Source organism: Ascaphus truei, chromosome 2 (assembly GCF_040206685.1).
Source record: "Ascaphus truei isolate aAscTru1 chromosome 2, aAscTru1.hap1, whole genome shotgun sequence".
NCBI classification, from domain to species: Eukaryota; Metazoa; Chordata; class Amphibia; order Anura; family Ascaphidae; genus Ascaphus; species Ascaphus truei.
This window is the reverse complement of record NC_134484.1, coordinates 6,669,041-6,693,526: the sequence shown is the minus strand read 5'-3', so window position 1 is coordinate 6,693,526 and position 24,486 is coordinate 6,669,041. Positions and strand designations below refer to the sequence as shown.

The 24,486-nt window shown below is 55.1% G+C and overlaps 1 protein-coding gene across 1 annotated transcript in view; it reads right to left on the bottom strand.

Moving 5' to 3' along the window:
• Positions 1-2,997: 2,997 nt before the first annotated feature.
• The window catches only part of LOC142481709 (protein scribble homolog), a 78,323-nt gene continuing 56,834 nt past the window's right edge, over positions 2,998-24,486 (bottom strand). The window contains exons 4-8 of the mRNA XM_075582962.1: positions 21,688-21,827; positions 21,560-21,597; positions 16,220-16,294; positions 13,902-13,953; positions 2,998-7,456 (exon numbers count right to left, since the gene is read on the bottom strand). Coding sequence (XP_075439077.1) covers positions 7,269-7,456; positions 13,902-13,953; positions 16,220-16,294; positions 21,560-21,597; positions 21,688-21,827 — 493 coding nt within the window. The 3' untranslated portion in view covers positions 2,998-7,268. The remainder of the gene's footprint in view (positions 7,457-13,901; positions 13,954-16,219; positions 16,295-21,559; positions 21,598-21,687; positions 21,828-24,486) is intronic.

The following is a 24,486-nucleotide window of genomic DNA, read 5'->3' as shown; positions in this document are numbered from 1 at the left end:
TAACACCCTCACTAAGCACACACACCTCTCACGCACGGCCGTATCATCACTCAATCACGTGGCAGCACAGGACTAGCCTGGGTACCCCCTCACCCACAGTGTAACACCCTCACTAAGCACACACACCTCTCACGCACGGCCGTATCATCACTCAATCACGTGGAAGCACAGGACTAGCCTGGGCACCCCCTCACCCACAGTGTAACACCCTCACTAAGCACACACACCTCTCACGCACGGCCGTATCATCACTCCATCACCTGGAAGCACAGGACTAGCCTGGGTACCCCCTCACCCACAGTGTAACACCCTCACTAAGCACACACACCTCTCACGCACGGCCGTATCATCACTCAATCACGTGGAAGCACAGGACTAGCCTGGGTACCCCTCACCCACAGTGTAACACCCTCACTAAGCACACACACCTCTCACGCACGGCCGTATCATCACTCAATCACGTGGAAGCACAGGACTAGCCTGGGTACCCCTCACCCACAGTGTAACACCCTCACTAAGCACACACACCTCTCACGCACGGCCGTATCATCACTCAATCACGTGGAAGCACAGGACTAGCCTGGGTACCCCATCACCCACAGTGTAACACCCTCACTAAGCACACACACCTCTCACGCACGGCCGTATCATCACTCAATCACGTGGAAGCACAGGACTAGCCTGGGTACCCCTCACCCACAGTGTAACAACCTCACTAAGCACACACACCTCTCACGCACAGCCGTATCATCACTCAATCACGTGGAAGCACAGGACTAGCCTGGGTACCCCCTCACCCACAGTGTAACACCCTCACTAAGCACACACACCTCTCACACACGGCCGTATCATCACTCAATCACGTGGAAGCACAGGACTAGCCTGGGTACCCCTCACCCACAGTGTAACACCCTCACTAAGCACACACACCTCTCACGCACGGCCGTATCATCACTCCATCACCTGGAAGCACAGGACTAGCCTGGGTACCCCCTCACCCACAGTGTAACACCCTCACTAAGCACACACACCTCTCACGCACGGCCGTATCATCACTCCATCACGTGGAAGCACAGGACTAGCCTGGGTACCCCCTCACCCACAGTGTAACACCCTCACTAAGCACACACACCTCTCACGCACGGCTGTATCATCACTCAATCACGTAGAAGCACAGGACTAGCCTGGGTACCCCCTCACCCACAGTGTAACACCCTCACTAAGCACACACACCTCTCACGCACGGCCGTATCATCACTCAATCACGTGGAAGCACAGGACTAGCCTGGGTACCCCCTCACCCACAGTGTAACACCCTCACTAAGCACACACACCTCTCACGCACGGCCGTATCATCACTCAATCACGTGGAAGCACAGGACTAGCCTGGGTACCCCTCACCCACAGTGTAACACCCTCACTAAGCACACACACCTCTCACGCACGGCCGTATCATCACTCAATCACGTGGAAGCACAGGACTAGAAGAGTACTGGACACTTCTCACCATAATTGGACTTCTAATACTCACATATATGGACTTGTAAGGCGCCGGTTTTTCCTTTTTTGTTTATACTGTTCATCCTGATTTATATCAATCAGTTTTGTGCCAGGCAGCCTAGCCCACATTAGGGGTTAATATTCCTAAATAGGTTTCACCACCCACTAATTTATTTTTAGCGCTTTTTCCACACCACCCTTTTTCATCTCTCACTCCTGGAAAAGTAAAACACACACATACATCTTTATTGAAATACGGGGCACGTGCCATAACTGGGTTGCAGAGCTGACACTTCAAACGCCCCAATATGGCTCAGGGGCACCCAGCCGGTCACAATACCTTTATTATTGGCCTGGGAACCCCCTCAGTAACACTGAGGTCACAGTAACACCCTCACCTCACCCACTGTGTAACACCCTCACTAAACACACACACCTCTCACCCACTGTGTGACACCCTCACTAAACACACACACCTCTCACCCACTGTGTAACACCCTCACTAACCACACACCTCTCACCCACTGTGTTACACCCTCACTAAACACACACCTCTCACCCACTGTGTAACACCCTCACTACACACACACACACACACACACACACACCTCACCCACAGTGTAACACCCTCACTAAACACACACACCTCTCACCCACTGTGTAATACCCTCACTAAGCACACACACCTCTCACCCACTGTGTAACACCCTCACTAAACACACACACCTCTCACCCACTGTGTGACACCCTCACTAAACACACACACCTCACCCACAGTGTAACACCCTCACTAAACACACACACCTCTCACCCACTGTGTAACACCCTCACTAAGCACACACACCTCACCCACTGTGTAACACCCTCACTAAGCACACACACCTCTCACCAACAGAGCAACACCCTCACTAAGCACACACACCTCACCCACAGTGTAACACCCTCACTAAGCACACACACCTCTCACCCACTGTGTAACACCCTCACTAAACACACACACCTCTCACCAACAGAGCAACACCCTCACTAAGCACACACACCTCTCACCCACTGTGTAACACCCTCTCTAACCACACACCTCTCACCCACAGTGTAACACCCTCACTAACCACACACCTCTCACCCACTGTGTAACACCCTCACTAAACACATACCTCTCACCCACTGTGTGACACCCTCACTAAGCACACACACCTCTCACCCACTGTGTAACACCCTCACTAAACACACACCTCTCACCCAGAGTAACACCCTCACTAAATACACACACACACACCTCTCACCCACTGTGTAACTCCCTCACTAATCACACACCTCTCACCCACTGTGTAACACCCTCACTAAGGACACACACCTCTCACCCACTGTGTAATACCCTCACTAAACACACACCTCTCACCCACAGAGTAACACCCTCACACCTCTCACCCACTGTGTAACACACACACACACACACACACACACGCACGCACACACAGAAAGACATTGACGCTAAAATGTAAAGTAAACTTTATTGTTTGTGAACCACAAAATAAAGTTCTTTGGTTGTACAAATCTCACTAGTTACAGTCTTCATCAGGGGCCCGTTACTCCCCCTCTCCTGGTCTGGGGGCCCCAGGGGAGAGGGGGGACCCCACATTCTCCCCCATAGGAGAGAAGTAATCAATATAAAAAGATGCTTCTTAATCCTTAGTCACCGGTCCCAGAAGAGAAGCAAAAGTCAGTGTTTAATATGAAACCCCTTCCCCTTCACATGTTTAATATGAAACCCCTTCCCCTTCACATGCTTCACATCACGGCTGCGATAAGGCACCGTGTGCAGGGAGTTAGGAGGTCGTCTCTTAACCCCTTCAGTGCTAGAGAGGCCTGCGCTCAGTGGGCGCACGCGGCAGAGAAGTGTCGCAGGCCTCCCCGGCACCGGCGTTAAAGTGGGAGATCCACTCAGTTCTGTATGTTATATTTGCATATATTGCCTTAAAACTCACACGCTGTGAAATCCTCGCGCTGCGCTGGAGAGGGGGATGGGAAACAGAAGTTATCGTTGCGCAGGCGATGGACTTCCAGCAACGGGAAGGTTAACGCGGAATCGCTTGTTGTGTCGGAGACATTAGGTTTAGCTGCTTAGTGTTCGAGTTCTTTCTCTAACAAAAACACCATTGGATGTAAAGCAGACTTACTCCGATACACGCGCACAGACGCGCACAGACGCACACAGACGCACAGACTGATAAGCACACAGACTGATAAGCACACAACAGATTGATACACACAGAGCAGACCGATTCAGATACACACACACACACACAAACTGAGTCAGTCTGCTCTGTGTGTATCAGATACACACAGAAAAGACACTCGGATTGTGTGTTATCAGAGACACACACACACACACACACACACACACACACACACACACACACACACACACACACACACACACACACACACACACACACCAGACTGATGCGTTTGTAAACATGATGAGATGGGACTTGGAAGAGGTTTGATTCCCTCTGGCTGATCTCGGTGTATTTATAACAAGAGTTAGCACAGACAGAGCCCTCTCCCAGTCCCCAAACCTTAACCTTCCTGGCTCTCTAATAAGGGGCAGGAGGGGGGGGGGGTCCCAGATGTGGAAAACACTTGATTGACAAATGCTTCCTCATTCAAAGGTCTCTAAGTCGTCACATCTTTGCTGTACGCACTGTTAGATTTGGTTAAGGAAGTCTCAAATTAGGATATTGTTCTTTGCCCGGTTACTTGGGACTGCGCCTGCCAGGGGCGCCTTATAGCTTCCTCTGCAAATGTAGGCCCAAAAGCCTAACTGCAAAAAGGCCAATCGCATGTTACACAAACGTATGCTTAGGCGAGGAAAGAACGCGGCAGCCATTCCAATGAACCCGGGATCAGGGCCGACAAAGCCAGAGGTGCACCTGGGTCGCCATTTTTTAAATCCCCCGAGACGGTTTCCACCAACAAAAACCTAACGCGTGGCAGGAGGATTTCACAACGAGCGGGGCGATTATTATTATTTTAGTTTCATTTAATCGCAGTTAAAACCAGCCGAGAAGTAGTTCAGCCCCGACCGAAGAACCCGGGAACATCATTCCAGCCGAGAAGTAGTTCAGCCCCGACCGAAGAACCCGGGAACATCACTCCAACCGAGAAGTAGTTCAGCCCCAACCGAGGAACCCGGGAACATCACTCCAACGAGAAACCCACAAAATGCGAAAACAGGAATTTTTTTTCCCTTTCGTCCCCAAGCGATAAAAGGTTTAAAAACAAGTAAGATTTGATTAAAACACGTTAAGATATGTCAGAGGAGAAATCAAACTGATGTGCAGCCCACCCCCTCCGCTCTGACACGGGGGGGAGGGCGGGTGTGACGGGGGGGGGGGGGGGAGGCAGGAAAAGAGGGCATTAGGGAAAACAACCCCAGTATCCTAACTAAAGCCAGAGCATCAGGGGAGTTAAAGAGTGGAAGGGGGTCCCCCCCCTCCGTGATAACCACATGCTGGGATGAGAGGGTGACACCCCCTCTGTTACTTTGTAACTGCGCGTTTCGCACGGTAATAATTTCTCCCACACAGTCTGCTCTCATCGGTACCGAAGAAATGGTAAAAATACACAACAGATCCAGAGTATGTTTTTAGGAGCGTGGGGTGTGTGTGTGTGTTTCGGGGGGAGGGGTGCTGTTGCGGGACCCTCGGGCAGAGTAGGGGATTAGTAGGACAGGGGAGTGAGATTAAGGCAGCAATGAGCAGTGTTCGACAAACCTATACATTTGCACGCCCCGGGCGAGTGGATTTAACATCGTGGCGAGCTCCTATTGGCCCAAGCAGCACACGTTTGGTACTATGTGGCGAGTAGATTTTTTTTGTTCGGCGAGTAGGTTTTTTGGTGATTTGTCGACCACTGGCAATGAGAGTTAGTGGGGATGTTGGCAGTGATATGCCCTTATTACAGGGCTTTAGATGGAGGAGATATGGAGGGAGATGGAAAGTGGGGTGTGTTCTCTCGCCCACATGTGGCGCCCGGATAAAGCAGCGCTCTCAAATTAGCGCTCTCAAATGAACACTCTGTCTGCTCCCACTGTTACCAGACGCTCTTTAGACTGTTCCACCCATCCCTGGCTTCAGCGTCATTGCCACATGTGCGCGTTAAGTCCCTATGCTTGGTGGCACGTTCCCACGTAGGGGATAAGGCGTGTAATTTCTGCGGGTTCCGGGGGCCGCACTTTGCTTCACCTGCCAGAACGACAGCCTCTTATTGCGGAGAGCGGAAAGCTGCAGTGACAGCTTGTGAGACGCAGATCAGCGCGCAGGGATTACCAGGCAGATATAGGGAGAGACAGCAGTGAGATGAGAGGTCCTTATAGACACACACATCCTCCCTATTGCAACACACAAAGATATACTCTACACACACACACAATAAATATATGCACCCACTCATAAATATACACACGCACCCACCTCAGCCCTCTAATCCGAACGGGACATCAGGGACACATTTCTCTCAGCTCATCCTACAACAGGATCAAGGACACAAATGTCATCTTCTCTCCTCATGAGACCGATGGTAGGTACATCTCTCATTACTTCTCTCGTAGAGAAAGCAGAAGCATAATCACCCCCTATCCCTCCACCAAGAGCGACAACGGGGACACGGACGCCTCGCGCTTCAACCTCACACACACACACACAACAGACAAGGATACAAATACTTCGTCCTTGCATACTACAAAGACATCAAGGGGAACATACCTCTCACCTCCCTCTCTTATTAAGAAACGAGGACAACCCACATCTCACTTCCTTCTCTTACTGGGACATTGGCGACATGTCTCTCACCCTCCTACCACGTTAGGTAATTAAAACAGGAGCCATTTTTAAACTGGCCTTTGGGAGCCAAGAGGATTTTCATTAAAATCAAATGCTAGTAGGGGATTAACGAGTGAGAAAGGGGGAAAAACAAAATCTATGAATTAAAACCCAAAGCAAGAACCTAAGATCAGAGCTTCCTCTGAGATGCAAATAATAAAATCCAAACCCAGTCAATCCTACCACCAAGCTGCTTCCTTTGTGTCCTTCTGCACGTCTCAGAGGTGGAAAGTGCTCACAGAGGACAGGAAACCTGCTCACGCAGTATTTACAAAGCAAGGCCAAAATCCCACCACTGCCACCATTTCTTAGAAGTGATAAGCAGGCAAACTCCCACAACCCACCTCCAAAAGCAACTAATCAAACTGAAAAATGTTCTCCGCTAGCCTGCCTTTTACTTCCCTGGTTATCTTGTCAAACGACTTTCTGATTGCCCAAGGGTAACGATCAGTGAAAAGGCAGGCACGAACTGCTACCTTACTATTTTGCCCATTTATAAACTGCTGGTTCTACTAGATGGCTCATGTTTTCAATGGCTGGTTAACTCCAGCACACTGGCTGTAACCCGATTCAAACCAGCATACAGGCATCTTGAAACTGCCACCAATATTCAGAGTACAAAGTAGCTACATGTCTGGTGACAGAAGTTCTAATCAGTATCTCTACATTTCCCTCCACCGAGCAGACAATCAAGCCCCACTGAATTCATCAGGGGATGAACGAGACACGAGACAGTTCTCAGTGTCTCTGATTGACCAGTCGGTGCCTGGGTTTGGCTCATCGCAGAGCTGAGCTCAAGGTTGCAGGTCCCTTGGCTCCCATTTGCAGTCTATGTGTAGTGAGTATTCACAGTGGCGGCACAGGGTGCTCGGAGGCGGAGCGGGTTTATGTGGGGACGGCGGTCTCCAGGCTCCGCCGGGTGTGCCGGAGCTTCCTATTGTTACTGTACGTGGCCATCTCCTCCAGTGCTGATGTGTTGGGTGTGGGGATAAGGTCTGCTTCTTCTCCCTGCTCCTCCTCCTCCTCTTCTTCTAACTCCTCCTGCTGCTCTCCGTCCTCTAAACCACAGGGAACTGTGCAGGGTACAGAGAGGAGGCAGTGAGAAGGGACCGACGTGGAGCTTACAGGCAAGAGATGAGAGGCAGAAAGATAAACACACAGGAGAAAAGAGGGAAGGGAGAGAAAAGGGGAGCAGAAAAGCAGAGGGAGAAGAAGTAGAGAGAGGAAGAACACGAGAGATAGAGAAGGAGGGAAGGAGATAGAGAGGGTGCACTGTATGGGTTAGTTTATCGTACACGGCATGTTAATATACCGTTCATGAACAGCAAGTAAATCAGGACGCTGGCCCCACGGGACGGGGACGCCCTCCCTCCTATCACCTTCCTATCAGGGACAGTAAGTAAATCAGGACGCTGGCCCCACGGGACGGGGACGCCCTCCCTCCTATCACCTTCCTATCAGGGACAGTAAGTAAATCAGGACGCTGGCCCCACGGGACGGGGACGCCCTCCCTCCTATCACCTTCCTATCAGGGACAGTAAGTAAATCAGGACGCTGGCCCCACGGGGCGGGGACGCCCTCCCTCCTATCACCTTCCTATCAGGGACAGTAAGTAAATCAGGGCGCTGGCCCCACGGGACAGGGACACCCTCCCTCCTATCACCTTCCTATCAGGGACAGTAAGTAAATCAGGACGCTGGCCCCACGGGGCGGGGACGCCCTCCCTCCTATCACCTTCCTATCAGGGACAGTAAGTAAATGAGGACGCTGGCCCCACGGGACGGGGACGCCCTCCCTCCTATCACCTTCCTATCAGGGACAGTAAGTAAATCAGGACGCTGGCCCCACGGGATGGGGACGCCCTCCCTCCTATCACCTTCCTATCAGGGACAGTAAGTAAATCAGGACGCTGCCCCACAGGACGGGGACGCCCTCCCTCCTATCACCTTCCTATCAGGGACAGTAAGTAAATCAGGACGCTGGCCCCACGGGACGGGGACGCCCTCCCTCCTATCACCTTCCTATCAGGGACAGTAAGTAAATCAGGGCGCTGGCCCCACGGGACGGGGACACTCTCCCTCCTATCACCTTCCTATCAGGGACAGTAAGTAAATCAGGACGCTGGCCCCACGGGGCGGGGACGCCCTCCCTCCTATCACCTTCCTATCAGGGACAGTAAGTAAATCAGGGCGCTGGCCCCACGGGACGGGGACGCCCTCCCTCCTATCACCTTCCTATCAGGGACAGTAAGTAAATGAGGACGCTGGCCCCACGGGACGGGGACGCCCTCCCTCCTATCACCTTCCTATCAGGGACAGTAAGTAAATCAGGACGCTGGCCCCACGGGATGGGGACGCCCTCCCTCCTATCACCTTCCTATCAGGGACAGTAAGTAAATCAGGACGCTGCCCCACAGGACGGGGACGCCCTCCCTCCTATCACCTTCCTATCAGGGACAGTAAGTAAATCAGGACGCTGGCCCCACGGGACGGGGACGCCCTCCCTCCTATCACCTTCCTATCAGGGACAGTAAGTAAATCAGGACGCTGGCCCCACGGGACGGGGACGCCCTCCCTCCTATCACCTTCCTATCAGGGACAGTAAGTAAATCAGGGCGCTGGCCCCACAGGACGGGGACGCCCTCCCTCCTATCACCTTCCTATCAGGGACAGTAAGTAAATCAGGACGCTGCCCCACAGGACGGGGACGCCCTCCCTCCTATCACCTTCCTATCAGGGACAGTAAGTAAATCAGGACGCTGCCCCACAGGACGGGGACGCCCTCCCTCCTATCACCTTCCTATCAGGGACAGTAAGTAAATCAGGGCGCTGGCCCCACAGGACGGGGACGCCCTCCCTCCTATCACCTTCCTATCAGGGACAGTAAGTAAATGAGGACGCTGGCCCCACGGGACGGGGATGCCCTCCCTCCTATCACCTTCCTATCAGGGACAGTAAGTAAATCAGGACGCTGGCCCCACGGGACGGGGACGCCCTCCCTCCTATCACCTTCCTATCAGGGACAGTAAGTAAATCAGGACGCTGGCCCCACGGGACGGGGACGCCCTCCCTCCTATCACCTTCCTATCAGGGACAGTAAGTAAATCAGGACGCTGGCCCCACGGGACGGGGACGCCCTCCCTCCTATCACCTTCCTATCAGGGACAGTAAGTAAATCAGGACGCTGGCCCCACGGGACGGGGACGCCCTCCCTCCTATCACCTTCCTATCAGGGACAGTAAGTAAATCAGGGCGCTGGCCCCACGGGACGGGGACGCCCTCCCTCCTATCACCTTCCTATCAGGGACAGTAAGTAAATCAGGACGCTGGCCCCACGGGACGGGGACGCCCTCCCACCTATCACCTTCCTATCAGGGACAGTAAGTAAATCAGGACGCTGGCCCCACGGGACGGGGACGCCCTCCCTCCTATCACCTTCCTATCAGGGACAGTAAGTAAATCAGGACGCTGGCCCCACGGGACGGGGACGCCCTCCCTCCTATCACCTTCCTATCAGGGACAGTAAGTAAATCAGGACGCTGGCCCCACGGGACGGGGACGCCCTCCCTCCTATCACCTTCCTATCAGGGACAGTAAGTAAATCAGGACGCTGGCCCCACGGGACGGGGACGCCCTCCCTCCTATCACCTTCCTATCGGGGACAGTAAGTAAATCAGGACGCTGGCCCCACGGGACGGGGACGCCCTCCCTCCTATCACCTTCCTATCAGGGACAGTAAGTAAATCAGGACGCTGGCCCCACGGGACGGGGACGCCCTCCCTCCTATCACCTTCCTATCAGGGACAGTAAGTAAATCAGGACGCTGGCCCCACGGGGCGGGGACGCCCTCCCTCCTATCACCTTCCTATCAGGGACAGTAAGTAAATCAGGACGCTGGCCCCACGGGCGGGGACGCCCTCCCTCCTATCACCTTCCTATCAGGGACAGTAAGTAAATCAGGACGCTGGCCCCACGGGACGGGGACGCCCTCCCTCCTATCACCTTCCTATCAGGGACAGTAAGTAAATCAGGACGCTGGCCCCACGGGACGGGGACGCCCTCCCTCCTATCACCTTCCTATCAGGGACAGTAAGTAAATCAGGACGCTGCCCCACAGGACGGGGACGCCCTCCCTCCTATCACCTTCCTATCAGGGACAGTAAGTAAATCAGGACACTGGCCCCACGGGACGGGGACGCCCTCCCTCCTATCACCTTCCTATCAGGGACAGTAAGTAAATCAGGACGCTGCCCCACGGGACGGGGACGCCCTCCCTCCTATCACCTTCCTATCAGGGACAGTAAGTAAATCAGGACGCTGGCCCCACGGGGCGGGGACGCCTTCCCTCCTATCACCTTCCTATCAGGGACAGTAAGTAAATCAGGACGCTGGCCCCACGGGACGGGGACGCCCTCCCTCCTATCACCTTCCTATCAGGGACAGTAAGTAAATCAGGACGCTGGCCCCACGGGACGGGGACGCCCTCCCTCCTATCACCTTCCTATCAGGGACAGTAAGTAAATCAGGACGCTGGCCCCACGGGACGGGGACGCCCTCCCTCCTATCACCTTCCTATCAGGGACAGTAAGTAAATCAGGACGCTGCCCCACGGGACGGGGACGCCCTCCCTCCTATCACCTTCCTATCAGGGACAGTAAGTAAATCAGGACGCTGGCCCCACGGGACGAGGACGCCCTCCCTCCGATCACCTTCCTATCAGGGACAGTAAGTAAATCAGGACGCTGCCCCACAGGACGGGGACGCCCTCCCTCCTATCACCTTCCTATCAGGGACAGTAAGTAAATCAGGACGCTGCCCCACGGGACGGGGACGCCCTCCCTCCTATCACCTTCCTATCAGGGACAGTAAGTAAATCAGGACGCTGCCCCACAGGACGGGGACGCCCTCCCTCCTATCACCTTCCTATCAGGGACAGTAAGTAAATCAGGACGCTGGCCCCACGGGACGGGGACGCCCTCCCTCCTATCACCTTCCTATCAGGGACAGTAAGTAAATGAGGACGCTGGCCCCACGGGACGGGGACGCCCTCCCTCCTATCACCTTCCTATCAGGGACAGTAAGTAAATCAGGACGCTGGCCCCACGGGCGGGGACGCCCTCCCTCCTATCACCTTCCTATCAGGGACAGTAAGTAAATCAGGGCGCTGGCCCCACGGGATGGGGACGCCCTCCCTCCTATCACCTTCCTATCAGGGACAGTAAGTAAATCAGGGCGCTGGCCCCACGGGACGGGGACGCCCTCCCGCCTATCACCTTCCTATCAGGGACAGTAAGTAAATCAGGACGCTGGCCCCACGGGACGGGGACGCCCTCCCTCCTATCACGTTCCTATCAGGGACAGTAAGAAAATCAGGACGCTGGCCCCACGGGACGGGGACGCCCTCCCTCCTATCACCTTCCTATCAGGGACAGTAAGTAAATCAGGACGCTGGCCCCACGGGACGGGGACGCCCTCCCTCCTATCACCTTCCTATCAGGGACAGTAAGTAAATCAGGACGCTGGCCCCACGGGACGGGGACGCCCTCCCTCCTATCACCTTCCTATCAGGGACAGTAAGTAAATCAGGACGCTGGCCCCACGGGACGGGGACGCCCTCCCTCCTATCACGTTCCTATCAGGGACAGTAAGAAAATCAGGACGCTGGCCCCACGGGACGGGGACGCCCTCCCTCCTATCACCTTCCTATCAGGGACAGTAAGTAAATCAGGACGCTGGCCCCACGGGACGGGGACGCCCTCCCTCCTATCACCTTCCTATCAGGGACAGTAAGTAAATCAGGACGCTGGCCCCACAGGACGGGGACACCCTCCCTCCTATCACCTTCCTATCAGGGACAGTAAGTAAATCAGGACGCTGGCCCCACGGGACGGGGACGCCCTCCCTCCTATCACCTTCCTATCAGGATCTGAGCTGAAGATCCCTGAGCTCAGTGACCTCAGAGAATCTGGATCCCTTCTAACAAGGACAATGTAGTAATGAAAGTCCACTGAAGTGTGCGAGACCACGGGTCCCAGGGTGTGCCGATGTGCAGTAATACATGGGGGTGCAAAGTACCACTACTCTTACTTACACACGCCTCTCAGAAGAGCCTGTTACTGTGTGTGTGTGTGTGTGCATATGTGGGTGTATGTGTATATATGTGTGTGTATGTGTATATATGTGTGCTACACTGTGAGAGGACTCACACATACTAAACACCGTGAGATTTTATCTCCCAAATGCGCAATTCCTCACTTTACTTTTGAGTAGCTATTTAGAGGTTTTTTTAAATTACCACATTCAATTTTATATTGGATTACACTATGTGGCACGTATAGATACACTATGTGGCGCGTATATATACTATATATAGTTACTCACCCCTCCTCCTCCCATGTTGTCAATTTTAAAATAAGCACACGGGATTAGTTCCATTCCATGCACACATCTAACCAGCAGCCAATCAGAGTGCAAAATAAATCCTACCCAGAATTCATAGCTGCCGGGGTGTACAGAGGAAAGAGGGGGGGGATCAGTCTGGAGTAGAGAGAGGATCAGACATGAGAGAGGGATGGATACGTGTAAAACTCTTCCTGTGCGGGGAGGGTTCCCCAAGGTTTAGGACTGCCCGTGGAACCCCCCTCCCATCCACAGACAAAGCGGCAGCTCTGATTACACCAAAAACCACGGAGCCAAGGCCACTATTTCACTAGCTCTGAACCTGCTTCTCCGTGTCAGGGAAGCTCTTTGCTGCAGTCCAATGAATGGGGTGCAAAGGCTTCCCTGGGGAAGCAGCTTCACGGCGATCTGAGTGTCGGATAAGGACACCCAACCGCAGGGTGCCTGCCCCATAAACACACGGCATGAATAAGGGGACATTTTCTTACTTTAAAGCTGCAGTTCAGTCTTTTTTTTTTAATTCAATAGTTTTATGTGGGCAATCTCTAATTACCTAAAGAACTGTATAGCTGCCGGTCAATTCGTTCTCCATGTGTTGATCGGCGAAATTTGGTGACATAATTAGTGAAGGGATCTGTTTATATTCTGCTTGTCTGTCAGTGGAAGCTCATGAATATTCATGAGCACTCCTGCACTGACATGTGCTAGAGGGAGGGCAGGGCTGACAAAGGGGTGTGCCAGGGCTTGTGACAGGACATGAAGGGGCAGGGCCTTAGTAAATGGCTGTTAAAATAGAATACAAGAAAATTGGTCTTTCAAATTTGTTTTTTTAAAAACAGAAAATGCTAAAAGTATTTTTTCTTACTACAGAACTGATTTATTAAAAAAAAAACACATGCAGGATATTGACTGAACTGCAGCTTTAAGTTCATTGCATTGATCAAGTCGTCAGATAAAGGTATTTTACTCCTGTGAAGAGGGACTGGCCCCATTGAGACCCTCGATGTCCTAGTAACCCGTGTCCCCGATGTCCGAGTAACCCGTGTCCCCCGATGTCCTAGTAACCCGTGTCCCCCCATGTCCTAGTAACCCGTGTCCCCCCGCAGTATGTCTCACTTACCCGAGGCTCTGGCTTCATCTAAGTATTTCAGTCCTGGTGTTAAATCTGGGGACTGAGGCAGACAGACATTGGTTAGACTCCGAGCCGCAGGGGGGGCGAGGGGGGGACGGACAGGCAGGGACACTAGGGGTACCAGCCACCCAGGGGGTACCAAACCCGCTACTCGCTGCTCCAAATGCATGCTGGGAGGGCGAGGCGATGCACAGAACTTAAGCAAAGGAAAAGCAGTAAGAGCTAATGTGACAGCACCGGAGGTCCCCACTGTCCCGTACCCACACAGCGAGACCGCCACTGTCCCGTACCCACACAGCGAGACCGCCACTGTCCCGTACCCACACAGCGAGACCGCCACTGTCCCGTACCCACACAGCGAGACCGCCACTGTCCCGTACCCACACAGCGAGACCGCCACTGTCCCGTACCCACACAGCGAGACCGCCACTGTCCCGTACCCACACAGCGAGACCGCCACTGTCCCGTACCCAGCGAGACCGCCACTGTCCCGTACCCATACAGCGAGACCGCCACTGTCCCGTACCCAAACAGCGAGACCGCCACTGTCCCGTACCCACACAGCGAGACCGCCACTGTCCCGTACCCACACAGCGAGACCGCCACTGTCCCGTACCCACACAGCGAGACCGCCACTGTCCCGTACCCAGCGAGACCGCCACTGTCCCGTACCCACACAGCGAGACCGACACTGTCCCGTACCCACACAGCGAGACCGCCACTGTCCCGTACCCACACAGCGAGACCGCCACTGTCCCGTACCCACACAGCGAGACCGCCACTGTCCCGTACCCACACAGCGAGACCGCCACTGTCCCGTACCCACACAGCGAGACCGCCACTGTCCCGTACCCACACAGCGAGACCGCCACTGTCCCGTACCCACACAGCGAGACCGCCACTGTCCCGTACCCAGCAAGACCGCCACTGTCCCGTACCCACACAGCGAGACCGCCACTGTCCCCGTACCCAGCGAGACCGCCACTGAAGGTCAGACTGTAACTAGACAGATGGCCCTAAAGGCAAGACTATCCGTGCCAATTATTCCTAGAGGTGGCAGGCTGAATCTCTCTGTGGTCGCCAGACGTGGAGGTGATGAGCAGTGACCTCAGCTGTCCATTCCTAGAGGTTGCAGGGTGGGTATACCTGCACAGTCCTAGAGGTTGCAGGGTGGGTATACCTGCACAGTCCTAGAGGTTGCAGGGTGGGTATACCTGCACAGTCCTAGAGGTTGCAGGGTGGGTAGACCTGCACAGTCCTAGAGGTTGCAGGGTGGGTATACCTGCACTCGTGTCTTGACCTGCACAGTCCTAGAGGTTGAACACTGCAATACTTTGTGATGGGACACCCCAGCGTGCCAGCTCTTGGGGTGACATATGGTATATATGGGAATTGTCCAGTATTCCAGCAGTTTATTCTGACAGCAGAATCCCAAATCACGGGCGGATTTCAACCCTCATTTATTTCAAAGGGTTTGCCCTAAATCTCCCACCTGGTGGATCAGGAACAGCCTGTGCCCACCCGTGTGACCGTGGGCAAGTCACTTTATCTTTTTAGAATGTAAGCTCCTAGGGTCAGAGACTAACTGCACCCATCCTCTGTACGATATGTCCGCGATACGCCGGGCACAAGTGATGATTTACTGATTAGGGACGGGCCGGAGCACTGACCGGTAGAAAGGGAGGAATACCCCCACGTCCAGCGGCGTTATTTATTGTAGTTTCGATATAAATCAATGTCTCTTTCCTTAAGGTCCCCATGTAGCGAGACTTGCGCTCTCCGTGAGCAGCTCATGCGCCTGGAGAGTAGCGCTCTCTCACAGGGGGGTCGGGGGTCACCGCATTCAGACGCATTTTTCCTCACGGTCACAGAGAGCGCTAGTCTGAATACAGCTGCCATTTTATGGCATTATCCTCCTATTTATCTATATTTGTGGGTGATATATATATATATATACACACACAGAGAGAGAGAGAAATACATATACCCGCTTCATTGATTATACCTGTCATTTTTGGCACCGCACAAATATATTGCATATTTATATATGATTGAAGCTAAATGTGAAGCTTATGTATTTCTCAAATCACATCACATGACACATCACATGACACACAATGGACCAATCACGACACAGAACCAGATCCCACAACCGTCACCACCACAGAATAACCGCCTGCCCCAATTGGCTGGTCTGGTCACATGACAAGGAAAGGGGACCCGGTCAGGCGAGAGCGGAAGTTCCGCTCTGCATTCAGACACCAATTGGTTAGTTGCCTGGTCATGTGACGACATGCATGTGGTACCTGGATCTCATACACGGCTTTGGAAGACGGAATAGCAGCAAACGCTCTGTAGTCAAACTTCTTGTCTGAGAGAGACTGGAGGCAGAGCAAGGAGTAAGGCAGGGGGGAGAGAGGGAGAGAGAGGGAGAGAGAGAGAGGGAGAGAGGGGGAGAGAGAACGAGAGGGAGAGAGGGGGAGAGAGAGGGAGTGAGGGGGAGAGGGAGAGAGAGGGAGAGAGGGGGAGAGAGAACAAGAGGGAGAGAGAAGAGAGAAAGGGGAGAGCGGGTGGAGAGAGGGAGGAGGACAGATGTAGAAAGAGAGGGGTGGCAGAGAGAAAGTGGAGAGGAGTGGGAGATAGAGATTGGAGAAATAATGAGAAATGGAAGGCAAGTGAGAAGGAGAAAGGGGGAGAGAGAGGGAGAGAGAGGGAGAGAGGGAGAGAGGGAAGGGGAAAGAAGGAGATGTGGGAGGTGGAGAGAGGGAGGAAGATGGAAGGAGAAAGAGGGAAGGAGGTAGGGAGAGAAAGATGGAAGGGGGGGAAGAGGGAGAGAAAGAGAGAAAGAGGAGTGACAGAGGAAAAAAAGAGATGGGAGGAAGAGGAGGGAGGAAGAGGAGAAAGAAATGAGCAGGGTGTGGAGTGAGAGGAGACACAAAAAAGCAGAACAGATAGAAGGGGGGAGAGAATGGAGAAATGGGTGAGGAGAGGAACCAAGAGACAGGTAAAGAAGGGAGAACAGAAATCGAACAGCGTGGAAAGTAAGGGGGGAAAGGGGAGGAAAAAACAAGGAGAGAGACAAGAAAAGGGAGAAAGAATTAGAGGAGAGTGAGAGCAAAGGGGAAGGGAGAGGGAGGTGAGGGATAGAGAAGGAAGAGGGAGGTGAGGGACAGAGGGGAGAGGGAGGTGAGGGACAGAGGGGAGAGGGAGGTGAGGGATAGAGGGGAGAGGGAGGCGAGGGACAGAGAGGGGAGAGGGAGGCGAGGGACAGAGAGAGAACAGGATGGGGGGAGGGTAGAGAACAGGATGGGGGGAGGGTAGAGAACAGGATGGGGGGAGGGTAGAGAACAGGATGGGGGGAGGGTAGAGAACAGGATGAGGGGAGGGTAGAGAACAGGATGGGGGGGAAGGGAGAGAACAGGATGGGGGGGAAGGGAGAGAACAGGATAGGGGAGGGGAGAGAACAGGATGGTGGTGGGGGAGGGGGGGAGAGAAAGGAAAGAAATAAGAGGGAGAGGAGGTAGGTGGAGTGGTGATGTTCAGAACTAAAGCCAGTGTCGGTCACTGCAGGGGGGGCGGGGAGGGGCAGATTACACAGCCCCCACGTCTCCCACACTAACACAGCTGTGAGAATAGGGCAATGCTTGGGGGGGGGGGATCAGGCAATAAGGTGTGCGGAAGAGGGGCAGGCAAGCGGGATTCTACACCAAGTCCCCAAGTGGGGCAGGGACCAGATGTGGAACGAGGGGTAAGGTTTCACCCCCATCGCACAGACTGTTCAGCGTTCACTCTGTGTGCCGCCATGTTCAGTGTTCCCTCCGTGTGCCACCATGTTCAGCGTTCCCTCTGTGTGCCGCCATGTTCAGCGTTCCCTCTGTGTGCCGCCATGTTCAGTGTTCCCTCTGTGTGCCGCCATGTTCAGTGTTCCCTCTGTGTGCCGCCATGTTCAGTGTTCCCTCTGTGTGCCGCCGTGTTCAGCGTTCCCTCTGTGTGTGCCGCCGTGTTCAGTGTTCCCTCTGTGTGCCGCCATGTTCAGCGTTCCCTCTGTGTGTGCCGCCATGTTCAGCGTTCCATCTGTGTGTGCCGCCATGTTCAGCGTTCCCTCTGTGTGTGCCGCCATGTTCAGCGTTCCCTCTGTGTGTGCCGCCGTGTTCAGCGTTCCCTCTGTGTGCCGCCATGTTCAGCGTTCCCTCTGTGTGTGCCGCCGTGTTCAGTGTTCCCTCCGTGTGCCGCCATGTTCAGCGTTCCCTCTGTGTGCCGCCATGTTCAGTGTTCCCTCTGTGTGCCGCCATGTTCAGTGTTCCCTCTGTGTGCCGCCATGTTCAGTGTTCCCTCTGTGTGCCGCCATGTTCAGCGTTCCCTCTGTGTGTGCCGCCGTGTTCAGTGTTCCCTCTGTGTGCCGCCATGTTCAGCGTTCCCTCTGTGTGCCGCCATGTTCAGCGTTCCCTCTGTGTGTGCCGCCATGTTCAGCGTTCCCTCTGTGTGTGCCGCCATGTTCAGCGTTCCCTCTGTGTGTGCCGCCGTGTTCAGCGTTCCCTCTGTGTGCCGCCATGTTCAGCGTTCCCTCTGTGTGCCGCCGTGTTCAGCGTTCCCTCTGTGTGCCGTCATGTTCAGCGTTCCCTCTGTGTGCCGCCATGTTCAGCGTTCCCTCTGTGTGTGCCGCCATGTACAGTGTTCCCTGTGTGCCGCCATGTTCAGTGTTCCCTCTGTGTGCCGCCATGTTCAGTGTTCCCTCTGTGTGCCGCCATGTTCAGCGATCCCTCTGTGTGTGCCGCCATGTTCAGCGTTCCCTCTGTGTGCCGCCATGTTCAGCGTTCCCTCTGTGTGTGCCGCTTTGTTCAGCGTTCCCTCTGTGTGCCGCCATGTTCAGTGTTCTCTCTGTGTGCCGCCATGTTCAGTGTTCCCTCTGTGTGTGTCGCCATGTTCAGTGTTCCCTCTGTGTGCCGCCATGTTCAGCGTTCCCTCTGTGTGCCGCCATGTTCAGTGTTCCCTCTGTGTGCCGCCATGTTCAGCGTTCCCTCTGTGTGCCGCCATGTTCAGTGTTCCCTCTGTGTGTGCCGCCATGTTCAGTGTTACCTCTGTGTGTGCCGCCATGTTCAGTGTTCCCTCTGTGTGTGCCGCCATGTTTAGTGTTCCCTCTGTGTGCCGCCATGTTCAGCGTTCCCTCTGTGTGCCGCCATGTTCAGTGTTCCCTCTGTGTGCCGCCATGTTCAGTGTTCCCTCTGTGTGTGCCGCCATGTTCAGCGTTCCCTCTGTGTGTGTTGCCATGTTCAGCGTTCCCTCTGTGTGCCGCCATGTTCAGTGTTCCCTGTGTGCCGCCATGTTCAGCGTTCCCTCTCTGTGCCGCCACGTTCAGCGTTCCCTCTGTGTGCCGCCATGTTCAGCGTTCCCTCTGTGTGTGCCGCCATGTTAAGCGTTCCCTCTGTGTGCCGCCATGTTAAGCGTTCCCTCTGTGTGCCGCCATGTTCAGTGTTCCCTCTGTGTGCCGCCATGTTCAGCGTTCCCTCTGTGTGCCGCCATGTTCAGCGTTCCCTCTGTGTGCCGCCGTGTTCAGCGTTCCCTCTGTGTGCCGCCATGTTCAGCGTTCCCTCTGTGTGCCGCCATGTTCAGCGTTCCCTCTGTGTGCCGCCATGTTCAGTGTTCCCTCTGTGTGCCACCATGTTCAGTGTTCCCTCTGTGTGTGCCGCCATATTCAGCGTTCCCTCTGTGTGCCGCCATGTTCAGTGTTCCCTCTGTGTGCCGCCATGTTCAGTGTTCCCTCTGTGTGTGCCGCCATGTTCAGCGTTCCCTCTGTGTGCCGCCATGTTCAGCGTTCCCTCTGTGTGCCGCCATGTTCAGTGTTCCCTCTGTGTGCCGCCATGTTCAGCGTTCCCTCTGTGTGCCGCCATGTTCAGCGTTCCCTCTGCGTGTCGCCATGTTCAGTGTTCCCTCTGTGTGCCGCCATGTTCAGCGTTCCCTGTGTGTGCCGCCATGTTCAGCGTTCCCTCTGTGTGCCGCCATGTTCAGTGTTCCCTCTGTGTGCCGCCATGTTCAGCGTTCCCTCTGTGTGCCGCCATGTTCAGCGTTCCCTCTGTGTGTGCCGCCATGTTCAGCGTTCCCTCTGTGTGCCGCCATGTTCAGCGTTCCCTCTGTGTGCCGCCATGTTCAGCGTTCCCTGTGTGCCGCCATGTTCAGCGTTCCCTCTGTGTGTCGCCATGTTCAGTGTTCCCTCTGTGTGTGCCGCCATGTTCAGCGTTCCCTCTGTGTGTGCCGCCATGTTCAGCGTTTCGCGTCATATGACGCTTATTCAGGAGGTGTGTCTAGCCACTCACATAGCTGCTCTTATATAACAAAAACAGATACTTCCACTGCCAATGGGAGCTCGTATAGGGGTGTTACAGCCGTCCAATCAATGTACAACCAAAACGTTATACAAAGTCGAACATCAGTGCCGTGTCATTGTGGGATTGTGGGTTCATGTGAAGCCTTTTTATGTACTTTCTTATTATGTAGTTTTATTTTAATTGGTATAAAGACAATTATTTTTTTTCCTTTTTGCGCTCTCTTTTTTTTTTGCAGGTCTTCAGGATATCCCTGCTTCAGCACAGGTTGTGCTGGCCCTTGACGGCTGGAGTGGGGCGCCCCGTTTCCTGCGGTTAATTTTTAGCATTTTGAAATGCTTTAAAAAAAAAAAAGTTACATTAATTTATAAATGTAAAAATAAAAATAATTTAAAATAAAACAAACGTTTGCAAAATGACGATACTAAACGTCCGGGGGGCGGCTCCATATACAGCGGTGTGACCCCAATATTCACCGGAGTACCTCCCAGCATGCTCCACACAGGTATCCTGTACCAGCACGGGCGGCCCACCCAGTCCTCAACGGCCACTCACCAGCCGGGTATTAGGGACATCCCTGCTTCAGCACAGGTGGCTCAGTCATTCTGACACCCACTTGTGCTGAAGCGGGGATATGGTTAAACCCTGGCCTGCTGGTGGCCCTCCCTCCCTGCTGTAAAACAAGAGGATACTCTGTGGCTGGGTATTAATAAGCAGAATTATCCATAATAATATTCCTGGAAGGGTAGAAGCCGGGGGGCAAACTGTTAGGGCGTGTGCACGGGTTCCAGGCGGATCCGGGGCGCCAGGAGTTAGGAGGCGTAAACAGAGCGTGGGGGGGGGGGAGGTGTCAGGGGCAAATCCTGAGGGTGTGGGAGGTGTCCTGGGTAAATCCCGAGGGTGGGGGAGGTGTCCGGGGTAAATCCCGAGGGTGGGGGAGGTGTCCGGGGTAAATCCTGAGGGTGTGGGAGGTGTCCTGGGTAAATCCCGAGGGTGGGGGAGGTGTCAGGGGCAAATCCCGAGGGTGAGGGAGGTGTCCGGGGTAAATCCCGAGGGTGGGGGAGGTGTCCGGGGTAAATCCCGAGGGTGAGGCAGGTGTCCGGGGTAAATCCTGAGGGTGGGGGAGGTGTCCGGGGTAAATCCCGAGGGTGGGCAGAGGTGTCCGGGGTTAATCCCGAGGGTGGGCGGAGGTGTCCGGGGTAAATCCCGAGGGTGGGCGGAGGTGTCCGGGGTTAATCCCGAGGGTGGGGGAGGTGTCCGGGGTAAATCCTCGCGGAGGAATCAGGCGGAGGCGTCAGTAAGGGTTATAGTGCGCCATTTACTCACCAATCTCCCTGGAGAGGTCAGGACGCGGGGGCTGTAATCTGAGGGAAGACAAGGACAGTGTCATACGTGTGAGCCGCTCAGCGGTAACGTGTCCCCCCAGCTTCCCGTGGTGGCGGTGGGACCGGTACCTTCCAGGGGAGTGGGTGACGGTGTGGGTGCAGGGGACGGGCACTCGGCCAGCTGGTCCAGGGTGCTGCGCTTCTTCCCCTCCTTAGAGCGGGCGATGACCACCTGGGCTTTCAAAGCGTCTTGCTCCAAGGACTTCATCCTGAGGGAGGGGGGGGGAGAGGTGAGAAAGGAGGGCCGCGGGCAGGGAGAGAGGAGAGAAAGGGGGACCGCGGGCAGGGAGAGAGGTGAGAAAGGAGGGCAGGGATAGAGGGAGGTGAGAAAGGGGGAGAGAGGGAGGCAGGGAGAGAGGGAGGTGTGAAAGGAGGGCCGCGGGCAGGGAGAGAGGCAGGTGAGAAAGGAGGGCCGCGGGCAGGGAGAGAGAGGTGTGAAAGGAGGACCGCGGGGAGAGGGAGGTGAGAGAGGAGGGCCGCGGGCAGGGAGAGAGGAGAGAAAGGGGGACCGAGCAGGGCGAGAGGTGAGAAAGGGGGACTGCGGGCAGGGAGAGAGAGATACATGGGTGAGAGAGCGAGAGGAACCAGAGAAACGGAGAGAGAGGGGAATTAGAGAGGAATCACAGAGTGGGGGGGGGGGGAGTAGAGAGGAATCACAGAGTGGGGGGGGGGAGTAGAGAGGAATCACAGAGTGGGGGGGGGAGTAGAGAGGAATCACAGAGTGGGTGGGGGGAGTAGAGAGGAATCACAGAGTGGGTGGGGGGAGTAGAGAGGAATCACAGAGTGGGTGGGGGGTGAGTAGAGAGGAATCACAGAGTGGGGGGGGGGGGGGAGTAGAGAGGAATCAGAGTGGGTGGGGGGGGGAGTAGAGAGGAACCACAGAGTGGGGGGGGGGGAGTGGAGAGGAATCGCAGAGTGGTGGGAGGAGGGGGAGTAGAGAGGAATCAGGGTGGGTGGGGGGGGAGTAGGGAGGAATCACAGAGTGGGTGGGGGGGGAGAAGAGAGGAATCACAGAGTGGGTGTGGGGGGGGAGTAGAGAGGAATCACAGAGTGGGGGGGGGGGTAGAGAGGAATCACAGATTGGGGGGGAAGAGAGATGAATCACAGAGTGGGAGGAGTAGAGAGGAATCACAGAGTGGGTGGGGGGAGTGGGGGGGGGGAGTAGAGAGGAATCACAGAGTGGGGGGGAGTAGAGAGGAATCACAGAGTGGGGGGGTAGAGAGGAATCAAGAGTGGGGGGAGTAGAGAGGAATCACAGAGTGGGGGGGGGAGTAGAGAGGAATCACAGAGTGGGGGGGGAGTAGAGAGGAATCACAGAGTGGGTGGGGGGGGAGTAGAGAGGAATCGCAGAGTGGTGGGAGGGGGGGAGTAGAGATGAATCAGTGTGGGTGGGGGAGTAGAGAGGAATCACAGAGTGGGTGGGGGGGGAGTAGAGAGGAATCGCAGAGCGGTGGGAGGAGGGGGAGTAGAGAGGAATCAGAGTGGGTGGGGGGGGAGAGTAGAGAGGAATCACAGTGGGGGGGGGGAGTAGAGAGGAATCACAGAGTGGGTGGGGGGGGGGGTAGTAGAGAGGATTCACAGAGTGGTGGGAGAGGGGGAGTAGAGAGGAATCACAGAGTGGATGGGGGGGGAGTAGAGAGGAATCACAGAGTGGGTGGGGGGGAGTAGAGAGGAATCACAGAGTGGGTGGGGGGGGGGGATTAAGGAGGAATCACAGAGTGGGTGGGGGGGGGGGAGTAGGGAGGAATCACAGAGTGGGTAGGGGGGGAGTAGGGAGGAATCACAGAGTGGGTGGGGGGAGTAGGGAGGAATCACAGAGTGGGTGGGGGGGGAGAAGAGAGGAATCACAGAGTGGGTGGGGGGGGGAGTAGAGAGGAATCACAGAGTGGGGGGGAGTAGAGATGAATCACAGAGTGGGGGTGGAGTAGGGAGGAATCACAGAGTGGGTGGGGGGGGGGGAGTAGGGAGGAATCACAGAGTGGGTGGGGGAGTAGAGAGGAATCACAGAGTGGGTGGGGGGGGGAGTAGGGAGGAATCACAGAGTGGGGGGGGAGTAGAGAGGAATCACAGAGTGGGTGGGGGAGTAGAGAGGAATCACAGAGTGGGTGGGGGGAGTGGGGGTGGAGTAGAGAGGAATCACAGAGTGGGGGGGGAGTAGAGAGGAATCACAGAGTGGGGGTGGAGTAGGGAGGAATCACAGAGTGGGTGGGGGGGGGAGTAGGGAGGAATCACAGAGTGGGGGGGAGTAGAGAGGAATCACAGAGTGGGGGGGGAGTAGAGAGGAATCACAGAGTGGGTGGGGGAGTAGAGAGGAATCACAGAGTGGGTGGGGGGGAGTAGGGAGGAATCACAGAGTGGGTGGGGGAGTAGAGAGGAATCACAGAGTGGGTGGGGGGGAGTAGAGAGGAATCACAGAGTGGGTGGGGGGGGAGTAGAGAGGAATCACAGAGTGGGTGGGGGGGGAGTAGAGAGGAATCAGAGAGTGGGTGGGGGGGGGAGTAGAGAGGAATCAAAGAGTGGGTGGGGGGGGAGTAGGGAGGAATCACAGAGTGGGTGGGGGGGAGTAGGGAGGAATCACAGAGTGGGTGGGGGGGAGTAGGGAGGAATCACAGAGTGGGTGGGGGAGTAGAGAGGAATCACAGAGTGGGTGGGGGAGTAGAGAGGATTCACAGAGTGGGTGGGGGGGGAGTAGAGAGGAATCACAGAGTGGGTGGGGGGGGAGTAGGGAGGAATCACAGAGTGGGTGGGGGAGTAGAGAGGAATCACAGAGTGGGTGGGGGGGGGAGTAGATAGGAATCACAGAGTGGGTGGGGGGGGAGTAGAGAGGAATCACAGAGTGGGTGGGGGGGGAGTAGAGAGGAATCACAG